The sequence below is a fragment of the Phocoena phocoena genome, chromosome 10 (genome assembly GCF_963924675.1).
Source record: "Phocoena phocoena chromosome 10, mPhoPho1.1, whole genome shotgun sequence".
Lineage (NCBI taxonomy): Eukaryota > Metazoa > Chordata > Mammalia > Artiodactyla > Phocoenidae > Phocoena > Phocoena phocoena.
This window is the reverse complement of record NC_089228.1, coordinates 27,469,335-27,485,313: the sequence shown is the minus strand read 5'-3', so window position 1 is coordinate 27,485,313 and position 15,979 is coordinate 27,469,335. Positions and strand designations below refer to the sequence as shown.

The window sequence follows — 15,979 nt, the reverse complement described above, 5'->3', positions numbered from 1 at the left end:
GCCTCCTCGCTTCCACCGAGATCTCCTGTGCTCTCTAGAGTCCCGTGATCTTTCAGATCCACCCCCCAACCCCCTTTTCTTTGGCTTCATAGCAACATGGTACACCCAACAGAATCATCCCCGGGACTTCTGATTAGATGATCGATGACAGTTCCGAAGAAAAGTTGACTTAATTCCAGTGGCGGGAATACGCCTCCCGAAAAAGCAAAGCTACAGTGGGTGTAAATGGGCCTTGGTGAGAGATGCCGGAGGAGTGGAATGGGTCCCAGGGACACCAAGCACCAGAAGGATGCCGCCTGCTTGGCTCAAAGACCCAGCAGTGGGGCCAGCTATTGTGAAGCCCCTCTGCCAGATGAACAGGGACCCTTCTCTGGTCACAATAGCCATTCACGCTGAGCAGCCTCATTAAATATTCAGCCTGTGCTTCGGGCAGCTCATTAGGGCCGCAATGAGCAGTGACGTGGCTGCAGGAAAGCCGAGGGCCTGCCGGCCGGCAGCAGTAAGCAGAAGCTGAGTGAGCTGCCGATGGCTTTTCTTTTCACTGCCTGTCCTGTGATGACCAGTGTTTGCTCCCTGCTTTGTCTCAAGTCCAGGTAAAAACAAAACCGAAGCCCCAACAAGCAGCTGACACTTGAAGCCTTCGGCTCCTTGTTTCCCATGCTGTCTGTCCAGGGCCTGGGAGTTTGAGGGCCTGCCCCTGGAAGCCCTCTGACCCCCTTCGAGAGCTGTCTGGGGCTCCGAGGGCCTTCGCTGAGCGCTGACAATGTGCTGCTGTTGTGTGCTTGGGCTGTTTGATGACTGCGTTTGGGAGGGTCTGAGGTGTGCTTTGAACTTGGCGCTAGGGGTTTAGAATAGCAAAGTCTTCCTCTGGAACAGGTTGAATTTGGGAATATTGTGGGTGAAGACTCGCAGTTTGTACAGCAGGTTTACACAGTCCGTGCCAACTTCTCATGTTTCTGAGTGGTTCACTACGAAGTTTTTTCCCTTTTAACTCTGAGGATGGGTATGGTATAATAAAAAAATGGGTATTCTTCAGCTATTTGGGGTCCTTCCAATGGGCTGGATATTGTCCTTCTTGTATCTTGTTACTTTCCCATGGGTCTGCACTCAGTGCTGGGTGAAATTTAAAGCTGGGAGAATCTGAAAGAATTGAGAGATGGTGAACTCAGACAAAGTGTATTTCTCTTCTCTCACTGTTTGCATGTTTTTCTGTTTCCTGTACAGAAAATGTTTTCAGACAGCTCATTTCTATGTGGAAGATAGCAGTTCACCTCGGGTGGTCCCCAATGAAAGTATTCCTATCATTCCTATTCCGGGTAAGTAAGACACGACTCCTATTTCCAGTGGGCTAATTGTTTTTCTCTTTTGTTCTCAGTGTTATGTGACAGCCATGACAAAATATTATTTTTATAACCTTTGCAAGCTTGCCCAGTCTACGAGAGCCTTAACTCAGGGTAATTTAATGAAATCTGTACTCCTTTACATAGCTGCCATGTAACAAAATCATCTTTCAGGGGAACAAATAACGATGAGTTCATACAGTGTAGATTCACAAGAGGGAAGGGAAGAAACAGTAGAAAAAAGGGGAAAACGTACTTAATGTATTTACAATCTACTTGGACTAAATTTCATCCTGATAGGTAATTTGTGCTTGCTTTTTTTAAAAAAGATTCACAATTTGAAATACTGGGTGGGTTTTTTTTTGTTTTTTTTTTTTAAGATTTCTACTAAGATTCCTTACTCTGAAAATATTGATTACCTTAGTGTCGGAAGTTTGGGTTCTTAGGCTGTTTGTGTGGAGATCTAGGGAGATGTTGTTGATCTGGTGTCTGTTTCATTTGTCCTTGGTACAAACAGGAAACACTCAGTTACTATTAGGGATATAGGGATTGGTGGAGGACACTAGTAATTCCTAACAAATGCCGTAGACGTTAGAAGTTCAGCAGCGGGTTTGCTGTGATAGATGGCATGAGGGATTTGAAGATGTCTCCCACTATTTTTATTTTGCGTCCCCTTCCATTTTGCCAGGATTGAACTCTCTTCCTCTGGCTTGCATTCTGTACTTGTAAATACCTCTCTTCAGATAGCTTATACATTCATCCTCTTGGCATTATTCTTTTGTAAGCAGAGGCACTACTTTTATTAAGTGCCACCTCCCACATACCCGCACAGCCCACTTGTCTGCCTCATTCTCCAGAATGGTTTTCTTCATCATCTAATATACCATGTATTTTACTTGTTTGTTTATGGTCTCCCCCCGCACTACAATGAGAGCTTCCTAAAGGCAGGTGGATGTCTCCTTAGTGCTAGACTAATACCTGGCATGTAGTAGGCATTCTCAGACTCTCTGAATGAATGAAAGAATGAATGAATGATAAATACCAGAAAATCTTCCTTAGGGTTCTTCAAAGATCATAGCTGTGAAGCTCAGAGTTGCAGCCCTTCTCTGAGTGCCCAGAAGGAATGCTGCTGTTGTTTCCTCATCTTCTCTCGGTGCAGTTATGGTCGGGGACTTACTTGGCCCATTATGTTTCTATGTGTTAAGTCATTAGATATTGCTGGAATTGGCCATGTTCTCTCCCTTCTGGTCAGCTTCTCTCACTAAAAGCCTGCCACACAGAAGAGAGCAATAGCAGAAAAGTGTCTGGGTAAGTACCCTACTGGATCATTTTGTGGCCGCTGAATGATTCCCATACAGATGGGATAGGTTTTGTGTTACGTTCCTTCTTCTCTACTGACCCTTGACCTTTATTGTTGGTGGAGGAGATTGCACTCTTGCCTTTGAGAGGTGGCAGACAGGAATCAGCCCGCCATCCTCAGGGAAGAAGTTTTGTTGAATCCGCCAGATGTGCACAGCAGCTGTGCATAATCATTTTCCTCTTGCATCACCTAGAGTATCTGTTGCCCTCCGGAAAATGCCTGGGAGACTCTCTCCTCTGAATTGATTCAGCTGACAAACACAGCTGTTTGGTAGCTGGGCAATTGAAATCCATTTTCAAAGGTTAAATGCTGAGATACTTCTTGGGCTGTCTTTCAGTTTTTAGTTTCTTTTCCCCCTGGATGGGGAATCAGAACACCAAGGATTTTGCCCTGCCTCCGCCATGAAACCTTTGGTCAATGCCTTGACCTCTCTGAGCCTTAGTTTCCAGAATCTGCAAAGTGAGCAGGATATCTGCCCTACTTGTAAACAACGCGGTGTTAAAGATCAAATAAGGGGCTTCCCTGGTGGCGCAGTGGTTAAGAATCCGTCTGCCAATGCAGGGGGCACGGGTTCGAGCGCTGGTCTGAGAAGATCACACAGGCGGCGGAGCAACTAAGCCCGTGCACCACAACTACTGAGCCTGTGCGCCACAGCTACTGAGCCCGCGTGCCACAACTGCTGAAGCCCGCGCGTAGAGCCCATGCTCCGCAACAAGAGAAACACCGCAATGAGAAGCCTGCATGCAGCAATGAAGACCCAGAGCAGCCAAAAATAAATTAATTAGTTAATTTTTTAAAAAAGATCAAATAAGATGGTATGTGTCAAAACACTTTGGAAAGCTTAAAGGAAGCCAGAAGTGTCAGCTGTGGAAGCTTTCCTTCCCAAATCATGATATCGCTCAACCCGGCAGCCATGGAGAGCAAGCATTTGCACGGTCCCCAGGTTAAGACTGTCCCAAACGCTGATCCACATCTACTGGGTGCAGCCGACCTCGCCATGCTCTTGGGCTTGGACTTTAGGACTTCAGTTCCCCAGAATCCTCAGAAAATGCCATCAATCGTGCCTGCCTTGCCACACCTCTGAGTAGCTGTCTTGGACCAGAAATGCTTTTGAATGTTCTCTGCTTCATTTCCCAGCAGGCTGTTTAATCACCAAGTTATGAAATACTCACAGCCCAAAGACATTTCTTTCTATGTGAGTTTCTCCTGATTCTTACTCACTGGTGGTAGAAGTACATGGAAGGAGAAATGTCTTCAGATTCACCATTGACTGAGAAATCCACTGTATCCAGTTGGGTCTCCCTTGGCATTAAGTAGGTGCATCCTTGATGAGTTGTAACACGTTTGTGACAATGAATTACTTTAAATGCTGTAATGCAGTGTGGCGTGAAAGGACTTACCTGCCGAAACCAAAAGTGACACTGCTCTTTCACTGTTTTCTCAGGTTTTTATAGCCAGCAACAGCCTTCACTAGGGGCATGCCTCGACAGAAAACTTATTTCACCCTTAACTGGGAAGAAGTTACCCTACGTGACCTTCCTTTAAAAATCTTTCAACTTGATCGCAATCTCTTATTTTTCTTAAACAAAAGTACATAGCCCCATTTAATAGTTAAATTTGTAAAGTAGTTTGTAATTTTACGTTAACAATCCATGATTGTATTTATTCTTAAGGTTTCTTCCAGTTATTCCAGTATTACTGTGTCTTGCATAGGAAAAATCAATATAAGGAAAACACGATTTTTTTTGAAATCACACGTTGTTTTCACTCTATTAAAGGTCTCAGCACAATTTTTCTTTCTTGGAGACCTCCTTGGGATCATTTAAAATGATTTACCTTAAGAATCATGGAATTGTTTTTGTGTCTTAAAAATAGTAGGATATTTATAGAGCTTACATGGAATACTTATTCTGCCCACTGGATCTCACTTATATTTTATCTTTGTTCAAAACCTAATAAGAAAGACTACTGAGCCCTAGATGTATCAACTTATCACTTGAACCCCTCATTTGCTATGACTGATTTTTTAAAAAAGGTATTTCCAGACAATGACCAGTAAACTGAACCATTATATAGATTTAAAATGTGGGCAACGGGGTGAGGCTGAAAATTCAGGTACTGAACTGTTGCAAAATAGAGTTCCTAGGTCATCATTGTAAAATGTGTAATATACTCTGATCCTAGAACTTATTTTACACTTAACCTTTTTCAGAAAACATCATCATCGTCATCTAATACTTATTGAGCAATTATTGATTTAAACTACGTGCTTCATTTTTCACTACAACCTTAGGGAAACAGGTGCAATCAGTATCCCCATTTCACAGATGAAGAAACTGAGGCTCAGAGACATCATTTAATTTCCCTGAGGTTACGTGGACAAATGGTGGAGCTAGCATTGGAGTCTTTGTGTGACTTCAAAGTCCAGATGCTTAGAAATGTCTCTGCCACCTCTTGGCGTGCTGCTCTGACAGTCCTGATATCTCAAGACCTCAGGCTCCTCATTTGGATTTTGCTTCATTAAATCAAGACATTTTCAAATACGTGTGAACTGTTGCCTTAAATTGTTTCTGAGTTGTTGTTCTTTATCGTTTTCTTCTTCTTTCACTAGCACTGACCACTTGTTTTTCCATTAAATTCTCTTTCATCCTCCATGAGAGAGTTTCATCATTCTTCTGTCGAAGTTTCGTCCGTAGCAAAACTAAAATCTCTCCTCTTACCTTTGTTTCCTAGTCATTTAGTCTCTTCTTTCCTAAGAAAAAGACTCCTCCCCCACCCCACCACCAATATCTCCATTCCCTATGCAAAAGTAGGTCTGTGTGATTTAAATGCCTTGAGGAGCAACTCACAAACATGTTGAATGTTGAATAAATTTAGACACTAAATCACCAACTTTTGAGTGATTCTGCTGAGGTTTAAATTCACAAATAAACAGCCCCGGTCTTGAAATCCCAAAGCATAAGTGAAGTCAGTGAGTTACACTGACTTTTAAAAAGTATTATAAGATAAACGGAACGTTAAGGAAAGCTTTGCTAATAACCTTTGCTAACCTTTCGATACTCGTCTCTTGGAGACAGCAGTCTATAGGAATTTTTGAGGAATTTTAAGTTATCAGTTTTACTGACTCTAACTGAAATTTAGGAATTTCGAATCTTCAGGGTGTTCTGGTTTAACTGGCAAAGACAGTGGTGTGAGAATTAAGACATTTTTCTTTCCTGGTCTCACCTACATCTCTGTAAAATGTGGAAATTGTAAAGCCAGTGTGGTGGCTAAGGTTAGTTATCCCGCCACATGAGAAGGAACTCCACACGCAAAAGTATTATTATCCAACAGGAGAGAGGTGCTTTTGAGGTTAAGTTCCAATCACTAGAGAGGTGACATCAATTCTTTTATTAGGAAGTGTTTAAATTGTGGTACCTGCTCCATGTACGACGCATGAGAAAAGCGGGGGATTTTCTTCCAGTTAAGTTAAATTGTGACTTCTTCAGGAGAATGAAAGGAGAGACTTCAGGCTTTCACTAATATACTAGTGAAAATATTTTTCACTAATGGGTTTTCAAAATCAAATGTTCCATGCTTATTGGTCTCCCATGGTTACCGTGGGAGGATAAAGAGTAATTGAACGTAATAACCTAGCTATCAGCCCCCTTCTAGCGTTCTGTCTTCTAAGATATTGAAGTAGTCACAAATTTCTGTCCTATAAGATCCATATTATTCTTAGCATCTACAAGTATTTTACAAGATCTAGTGTTTCCCACTTTGGGATATTCTTTTGAAACAGTAAGCTTGAATAAGGTTTTTGCTGTAGTTATGAATGAAGCCTTACATACAATGTGTCATCTACAGATTATATTCACCGTATTATACCGCCCATTCTTTTAGATTTTTGTTATGTATAGCTTTTTAAAGCCAGAACTCAGGTCATGAAATTAGCCCATTCATAGAGCCTGTTGAAAGGGCTTTTCCAAATGTGCATGTTGTCAAACACAAATGTCCTTATAAATGCTTTTTTTCTGGATATTAGAAAATCTAACTTTCTAATAAGAGCATTACAAAACAAAATGTTGCTGCTAACCAGTAGCTTAGAAATCCAGAAATGATTCATGCCTTTCCCGCAGTTAAAATACATCTTAATAATTTGAAGGTCACTGGCTTCAGCAGGGTGCCAGCACATAAAGGGGTTTTAAACATGCAGTTTAAAACCCTTGGGATTAAACCAACCTTGTTGGCATATTTTATTTATACAGAGCTTATCTCCAAAGGAGATTCATTGGTCTTTTGACTATAATGAAGCCCTTTCTTTATTGACTTCATTGTGTCATAAATGAAAAGAGATTTCTTTTTATGGCGGGAAATAAAATGTTCCCATCTCCACAACACTCCTTGCATCCTAAGAGTCTGATTTAGACAAAAATCTATTGGTTGTGTCCTAAGTCAGGAACTAAAAATCTTGATAATCTTTTATTTCCTGTTTGCTTTATCTTCCTAAGGTGACACAGGTATGGCCAAGCACAGAGAGAGGCCTGAACTTGGCCTCTGAGAGGCTGAGGGGGCAGACAAGAAGGGGACCGAGTTCCGAATATTGAGGTCTGCCCACTACGGGGGTGGTTAGCAGTCCCTGGTAACAGCCCAGTTGCGGGGCGTGGGGTTGGAGAGAGGTCTGAGCACGACTGACTGGACCCAAGTACTGTGCTTTATAGGTTCTCCCTTCCCTCAGATAGATTTGGTTGGGATTTGGAATAGGGTTGAAGGAACTGCTAAGGGTTAAATGAACTTTATGGAGATTGGCCTAAGTGACTTAAGGCCCTCCAGAATCTTAATGGTGATTTTATATGTACCCACAGCCCGCCAGAGTGACAAGCAAGCAGCGGTATTTTCTTAAACAGTCCTTAAGCCAGTCCACCCCACAGCTAGGCATCTTGGCAGGGAGGTATATCCTATGACACTTTATTTACCTGGCATCATCAAGGTGACCAGAATATCCGTGTGAATTTTCCAGGTAACCGAAGTTTACCCTTAAAGCCAAAGCGATTGGTTTCAGCCCTTTTTTGTTGTGGTTGGAGAGCTTCTTTAAAATGTATTCTATGGTTCTCTGCCCTCTCTAACCCTGTATGTTCCATTTAAGATCTAGAGAGGTCATGTAAAGTGGAAGAAGCCCGCTTTGGAGTCAGCCTGGCCCCGCCACTTCATGATGACAGCAGAGCTCGGCCAAGTACTTTGGTTGTCTTAGCCACATTTTGTACATCCACAAAATAGGGGTCATGACAGCCCCTAGATCATAGGATCATGCCTGTAAAGCGATTAGCACCTAGCAGTAAATCATAGCTTTGTGCGTTTACTAAATGCCAAGCACTCTTGTAAGTCCTTATGTTATCTAGTTCACCGGGCATAGCGCTCTATGGGTTAGGTGCTTATGATTTCCATTTAGAGACGAGGAAGGGGAATCACAGAGAGGTGAAGTCACACCACCAGGCAGACTGGCTCTGGCTTTTGGCACCTACTCCACTGCCTCTGGATGGCTGATACACAGGAAGCATTCCGTCCATGGTGGCAGATAAGAGGAACAACTACACAATTTGACTGAGTTGCAGGCTAAAGACCCTACCACCAAGCCGTGTACTGGGCTGGGCCCTCTGCAGTGCCTCCCTGTGGTGGATGTTCAGGGATGCTTGGGTGCTGGTTTTTTCTTTCAAATTTCAAACCAAAAATTGCTACGTTTTCCCCTTTTGGTTTATTTAATCTCTTGTTCCTTAAGATTAAGAGAAAGCAACTTTGGCATGGGTGATTCCCCTCTAATGGCTCTGAGGATGTAAATACAACAGAGACATAACCACAGATTTGGGAAGCAACATTTATTTATTTATTTTTTTACTTGAAGCATAGGTGATTTGCAGTGTTGTGTTAGTTTCTGGTGTACAGCAAAGTGATTCAGATATATATATATATATATATATATATGTATATTCTTTTATACATATATATAGATTCATTCTTTTTCTCATTCTTTTCCATTATGGTTTATTACAGGATATTGAATATAGTTCCCTGTGCTATACAGTAGGACCTTGTTGTTTATCTGTTTTATATATATTAGCTTGATATATATATATATATATATATATATATATATATCTGTTTTATATATATTTTATATATATTAGCTTGTATCTGCTAATCCCAAAGTCCTAATTTATCTCTCCCCCACCCCTTTCCCCCTTTGGTAACCATACCTTTGTTTTCTATGTCTGTGAGTCTGTTTCTGTTTTGGAAACAAGTTCATTTGTATCATATTTTAGATTCCGCATGTAAGTGATATCGTATGGTATTTGTCTTTCTCTTTCTGACTTACTTAGTGTGATAATCTCTAGGTCCATCCATGTTGCTGCAGATGGCAAGATTTCATTATTTTTATGGCTGAGTAGTACTCCATTGTGTGTGGATAAATAGAACATATATTCTTCATCCATTCTTCTGTCGATGGACATTTAGGCTGTAGAAGCAACTTTTCTTCATGTTCACATACATTTTTCTTTATTTCCTGCAGTTCTGCATTTGAGGTCAACATTGACCAGCTCTTTTTTTCCTCCTTGGAATCTCTCACCTTCTTACTTTCTTCTCAGTAGACGTTCACCCTCTTCTAATGCTCTGCTTTTGATGAGACCAAACCAGAGGCTAATTTCAGGCTTCATCAGAAGTAGTACATGAGGATGTTCTGTTGTGGACTGACCAAAATAAAAGACCTCTTAAACGCCAAATTTAATTCCAACCACAAAAGGCTAAAACCTTGGAACAAAGTATAAATGATATTATTTAATAACAACAGCCCAGTTTTCTGGAGCCTCAACTGACTATATCAAATATTTTATAATGGCGTGATTTAGTGGGAATAGTACTTATCCCATTTTTGCCTAATTTAAACCTTTGGTATCTGAAAGCTCTATATGTAAAAATATTGGCACAGAATTCCACAGTAACATTTTACCAGATTAACCGAGATACTCTAATTCCTTGCTTTTCCTTGAAACTGTGCTCTGAGAATGAAGGCAGTGCGTCCCAGTGCACGGGAGCACAGGCTTTGGGCTTAACACACCAGGATTCAAATCTCAGCTCTGCCACTTAGTAATTGTGTCACTTCAGACAAGTTGCCTCAGTCTCCTTACATGTAACATGAAGACGATGACATCCTCTTTACCTAGTTCTTGTGAAGGTAAGTGTATGAAATGCATTGAGCACAGTCCCTGGCAATCAGTAAGGTCTCTCTTCACATTTGTATCGGCTCTATCATTAGACCATTTCACGATAGCATAATAATCCAACCTCTAACCTGTAGTCAGTGAAAACGCCTCTACTTTGATTCCAGCTCATCTTTTGCTTCTCTTTATGTTTCTCCCCCATCACCCCTGTGTCAGCAACATTTATATTCACCTAAGGCATCAAATCCATCCCTCTGATGGCACTCCTCCTCTCTGTGTCATGACACAGGGTTCTTGCTCTTCCTTTCTTATGTTCATTATAACAAATGTTGCCCTTGGGCAGACACCATCTCCCTAATATCTGGCTAAGTCCTAGGTGCTCAGTAAATGCCTCTTCCAGTGGTTTCCCGTTCACTGTGACCCAGACAACAGCTGTTCTCTCCCAGTCAGAGCACTCTTTGCCTTGTCTCTGTGGCCAGCTTCCACTGCCATACTCCAGGCTTCAGTTAATCTTTCTGAGCTTGTGTTCCCAACTATAAGGTGAGTATGAAAATAGTACCTATCTCTTAGGGCTTTGGGGAGGCATGAGTACATGTTAATACATGTAAAGGGCACAGAAGGTGCCTGGTCCATAGTTAGTGCTACTAATAGTTGCTACGTTTGTTAACTGAAACTCAGATGTATAGGTGGAAATAACATTTTACAGATGGATATCTTCTTATAACACAGGATCTCTCTGGATAAAAATTGAATAGATCAGGTCTATGATGCTGTCCTGATTGCTTGGCCTTCTGCTAGTTAATTTTATAATTATCTGGCTCGTGTTGAGAGAAATTTAATAGAAAAACGATATAAGAGGAAAACTATTAGGGCTTCTAATTAGCTGTAGCCTTATATTCATCTTAATATTGAGGAAAAAAAGATTTACCGACCCCTCAGTTTCATTTATCTTGATTGAAAGACAAATAATGTGTTATCTGGGCTGCTGATGGTCACTAAAGCGTGTGTGTGTGTGTGTGTGTGTGTGTGTGTGTGTATGTGTATCTGCCTGTCTGGTAGTTTTATGATGTTACTGGTGGTGCCTGGAAACCTAGAGGAGTATGATCAGACTTCTTTGGATAAAGAATCAAATTGGAGGCTAGTGAGTCGGTGACTTCCATGTACGATTATCATACTAAGCTCTGCTGGGTTTTGCTGCATCTAGCCGTGGAGGGAGCAGAGCAGCTGATTTCTGGGCATGTGTGGCGTTAGCTTGGATAGCACGGTTGAGCACTTTGCAGGAAAAAATAATAAATTGTTAACCTGAAAGCTTTTTTTTAGTGACTTGAGCTGGGCTATGCCCTTTAAAACACCGTGGTATGTACCTTGCAGAGTAAAACACCTCTAAAGCTGATGTGTGTTTTCTTATTTTGAACTAGAGTCCATGTGCTTAATCATGGCACCATGAGTTTATTGGGAATCTCCAGTTCTAAACTATCACTATGGAATAAATATTGCCCTCAGCCTATTATACTATTAACCCCACGTCACTCTACTCTTGGAAACAGCATTGCGTCTTCCATTTCAAAATAAACAGGAGAAAAGTGTCGCCTGCAGTCTGTAGGCTGGAGTGTTTGTGGGGCTAGGTTGTGACCCATCTTATGTATGCTGCCTCTTATCTAAAGATGAGTTTATTCTTGGGTTAATCTTTTAAAGATGCTCCAATTTTGTCCACATTAGTCCTTCTCTCAACTTAAGGTCTTTTCTTTGCCACTTGATCATTATTGTAGAATTTGCTTACTTCTCAACATTTTAAGTGAAGTGATCAGATAATTTGGGAAATTTTTCTTGAACTGTGCATTCTGCTAAATATTCTGGGGAAACATTTTGGCTCGGCTTACTTTGTTAATGCTGGTTACATCATTATGGGAGCTCTAGATTTCTTGGGCGTGCAAAATGATTGCATATTCATGAACATCTTCAATCCTGAAATATTTGTAAATAACTTGGCAATTTTTTTCATAAGGTGGCCTATTAAAATGATTAGGTCTTTAATTGTTCACACAGAAAGACTCTGTACGTACAGAGCGCCCCTATTTGCTAAGTAACATTCCTCTGCTAAGCAGTTTGGATTGTGAACGTTTATAAGTCACCTTAAACAAAGTAGATGAGAGAGGCTTTTTTCCGCTTTAGAATGATGCAAGTTTGAAAATGTCAATAGATGCAAAAAGCCACCCTAGAGCTTTGCTCTCTCGAAAGAGAGTAGAGAAGGAATGACATAGTCAATGTTAACTGTCACCAGATGAAGAGAAATCAGATTGTCAGGCCTGGATCTATAACATTCTTGCCAAAGTAGGACCTCATTTACACATACAGATCTTCATACCCTTTGCTAAGAAAAGCATCTGTGGCAGTTTAGATGTTTGTGCGTTTGCCAAAGATCTTTCACTCTGAATAAAGTAAATGTCATGTCTGTTGTTTATCTCAAATTCAGCAGAGTATTTTTAAAAGGAAATATTTGCGGGGGAGGGGCGAGGGAAGGAGGGAAGGAGGAGGTTGGGGAGCTCCAGTTAGCGGGGTGTGGCTGTTTTCCGGCAGTAGTCAAGTAGCAGAGTGGATCTGGGTAAATCGGCTTAAAACACACTTGAGGCTCAGGAACTGAAAATGCCCTTTTGAAGTGACAACACTACAAATAAATTGCAATGTGGAGTCTTCCTGAATCTACACCTTGTCTGTCAACACCAAAAAAAAAATCCAGTTAATTCCATCAAACTGGTTATTTGGCATTGTGTAGACACAGCTGTCTTGAACGAAAATTGTGAACACTTAAACATGGATGGCATTGTACCCGAAGCCCGCTGGTACAGTGGCACCTGTCTGTAATTGTGTAAAAAGACTGCTTAGACTTCAGAGATCAGACATAGGACTTAGTTGTTCCAACTTCAAGTTGGACCCCACTGAATAGCAAGGTTTTGAAAAACGTAGGGTGTGATAACATTTCTTAACAAATAAGTACCCTTGGTAGGCTCAGAATTTTAGTTAAGAGTATGATGTGGTGAGTTAACTACATAAGTTGCCTGGAATGTAAAGAATAAAGGTAATAGTTTAAGACCATTTTTAAAGCCCTATGTAGCCTAGCATTTAGGCATTCAGAATCATAACGAGACCCTAATGTCAAGTAAATCCAGAGGCTTTTCTTGAAGACATCTATTTCAGGTGACACAATTACATCACTCTTTGCAAAAATCAAATATGTCTTCAGTAATCCCTTATCAGTGTTATTTGTTTACGGAAGTATTCTTTGTGACTCTGAATATTGTTTTATTCCCACAGATGACATGGAAGCCATTCCTGTCAAACAGTTTGTTAAACACATTGGTGAGCTCTATTCTAATAACCAGCATGGGTTCTCTGAGGATTTTGAGGTATGTTTCAAAACCGGAAATTTCTTTCCTGAAAGCTAACTCTCATTTTACAGGGATTTTTGTAAGCTTGAAGTGAATGTGTTTCAACCATAACAGAAGCAGTCACTGAGGAAAGTGGGGACTTGATTCTCTTTTTTCTTTTCCTTACACTTAGAGTTTTAACAGGCCCTCTTTTCCCAGTAAAAATGAGGTGAAAGGGAGTTGCTTGTGCACTTCTGTGAAAGAACAGACTTAGTGGCAGGAAAGAGGCAACCTCAGATCCTCTCTTCATCTGCGTTCTAACTGGGACAGCAGTCATCCTGCAAAGGACAGGGCTTCTCATTCCGTGTGTCACTTCTGGGATGTACAAGGTAGAGCAGAGACAGCAGATTTGAGGTCTGAGGGATCTGAAGCTGGCTCCACCAGGACTGACCTTTATTATCCTTGAGCCAGTCATTTCATTTCTGATCCCCAGTTCCCTCATTTTTAAAAATGGCAACCGATATCACCTCCAACCCCAACGATTTTGGGAAAAAAACGAATGATTAACATCCTGGAAAGTGCTGGGTTAACTGTTAAGCCCATGCAAAGGTCGATGGCTGTTTTCGTGATTATTGATCCTTGGAGAGGAGACGTGGGTGAACGCAGCCTTCTGATTTTAAGAACCGGGATGGAGGAAACAAGGTAGAGAGCAGCGCGCACTACCCTGCCAGCTCTGGGTTCCGTGCCAGCTCCGCAATGACAGGGTGTCAATGAGGAGCTATTAAACAGACTGCCCTTTTCTTCACTGAGGCGCTTCACTAAGGCACATCTCTGGCAGCAAGAGTTGTGCCGAGGAGGCCAAGTTTTCATGGCAGCTCAGCTGTCTTCTAGCTTTGTGGGTAAGTCGATTCCTTTCTGTCTCGTTTCTGCTTTCAAATGGAAATGATGATGATGGCACTAACCTGCCCACCTCTTTTCACGAAATTGGTTCTGGGGATCACATGGAATAATGTAAGGTAAGCCCTTTGAGATCGCCCAGGAGCCCTACAGCTGGGAGGTGCAGTTATTTCGCATGGCGAAGGAGAGAGAAAAAGAGGACCAGAAGCCCCTGTCTCTGTGCAAATTTGGAGTCCCCAAAGGCCATCCTAAAGGCAGTTATACTGACAACTTGCTTTAAATTAAGTCCTTCTCCTAGCTTTTTTGTTTTCGTTTTATTTCTTGAGCAGAAGCAAAGCAACGGTGGTAGAGAGAAGGACCCCTCTGATTTATTCTGCAGTCATGTGTTTCATGGAACAAACAAAAACACGTCAAGTGTTTAACGCGGCTCTTAGATGCTTCCCCAGAAAAGGTGCCTGTCCAAGTACAAAGCACATGAGGACAGCACATGTGTGTGGTGTTCAAGTGATTTAGTTCAACTGACTGTTGGCTGGATGACCGAGCAAGAATATTGAGGCATTTAACAATGTTGATGGTGTTCGGGACAAACATCCATCCTCTAGAGGCGAGAATTTGATCAGGACGATCAAATGCAGCTCCAGTTTCTCAATTATTTATGATTTGAGACCCCAGTGCTATTCATCACAGCTGGTTTTGACACCATCTAATTATTCAAAATAATCAGCTACACCTCTGTAAACTTGATCTGACTCAAAATGGGCTTGGCTGCATCAAAATCACGCCTGTTAACAAATCCTGGGCACCTGCACCCTATTTCTATCCTAAAAAGAAAACTGTGGCTAGAAGCTTTTGTCGCCTGTATCGAACTCTCTAGCTTAAGTATTATTCTGGTAGTTTCAGGATTGGAACAGGGAGGGCGGGGAGGAGGGAGGCTTTGTTCTACTCTTGTTATTTCACAGTCTGTCCTGGTTTGAAAGGTTTCAAATCGGGGCTATTCAGACTAGGAAGTACATCCTTTCCCCTTCAAAGGATAGTAAGACAGCCATGTAAAGGGGGAAGTGAGACACAGAAAAGCTCACTAACATACTGTCATCATCTAATTTAGGGGGAATCTGAAGTCTTTTAAAACAGTAGTAGTACTCCTTTTGGGTAGCTCTGCTAGAAAGGAAAATGGTAACAGGCTCTGTAAGAAGCGATCAAGGCTGTTTTTATAAACAAGAGATAGTAATAGGCTGTAAAAAGGAGGTCAGGATAAGAGATTTTGTGTAATTCAACAACAAGAAAACAAAGCCCTCATATTAAGAGAGTGGTAACCTCAACCTCAGATTTCTTTTATGTGGAATAACGACGGCCGGCATCTACTTGGCACGGTTGCCTGGATTATTTCGCTCGTTCCTCAGAAATACCCCATGAGGCGCGTGCTATTTTATTGTCCCTATTTTGCAGATGAGGAAAGTTACCCATGAGAAAACCGAGGCATTGGGTGATTCAGTTAGGAAGTGGCAGCAATAGGGTTTAAGACCAAGGCTTTCCGACTCAAGCCCACATGTTTAACCTGGATGCCCTCCAGACTCTCATGGAAGTAGTGGCCTGCAATGAGCTGAAGTCAAAGGAGAGATAACCAAGATTATCAGTGATTGTCTAAAACTGGTCATGCAGCTGATGGGCCAGTGAGTTCCTTGGCAAAAAAAGTGGGGGGGCAGAGCAGTCAAAATAAGGAGCCTCCCGCCCCCCCCCGCCCCCCACACCCAAGAGTACTGGGAGCCCAGTACATGATCTTTATGGGCCAGAGCCTTCCCAGAGGGCTGAGAATCTGACTTATAA

The 15,979-nt window shown here is 41.8% G+C and overlaps 1 protein-coding gene across 2 annotated transcripts in view; it reads left to right on the top strand.

The window, feature by feature from the left end:
- PTPRG (protein tyrosine phosphatase receptor type G) overlaps window positions 1–15,979 on the top strand; it is a 727,666-nt gene that overhangs the window by 671,091 nt on the left and 40,596 nt on the right. For both annotated transcript variants that reach the window (XM_065884517.1, XM_065884516.1), the window contains 2 exons: window positions 1,225–1,316; window positions 13,206–13,297. In XM_065884517.1, the coding sequence (XP_065740589.1) occupies window positions 1,225–1,316; window positions 13,206–13,297 (184 nt within the window). The remainder of the gene's footprint in view (window positions 1–1,224; window positions 1,317–13,205; window positions 13,298–15,979) is intronic.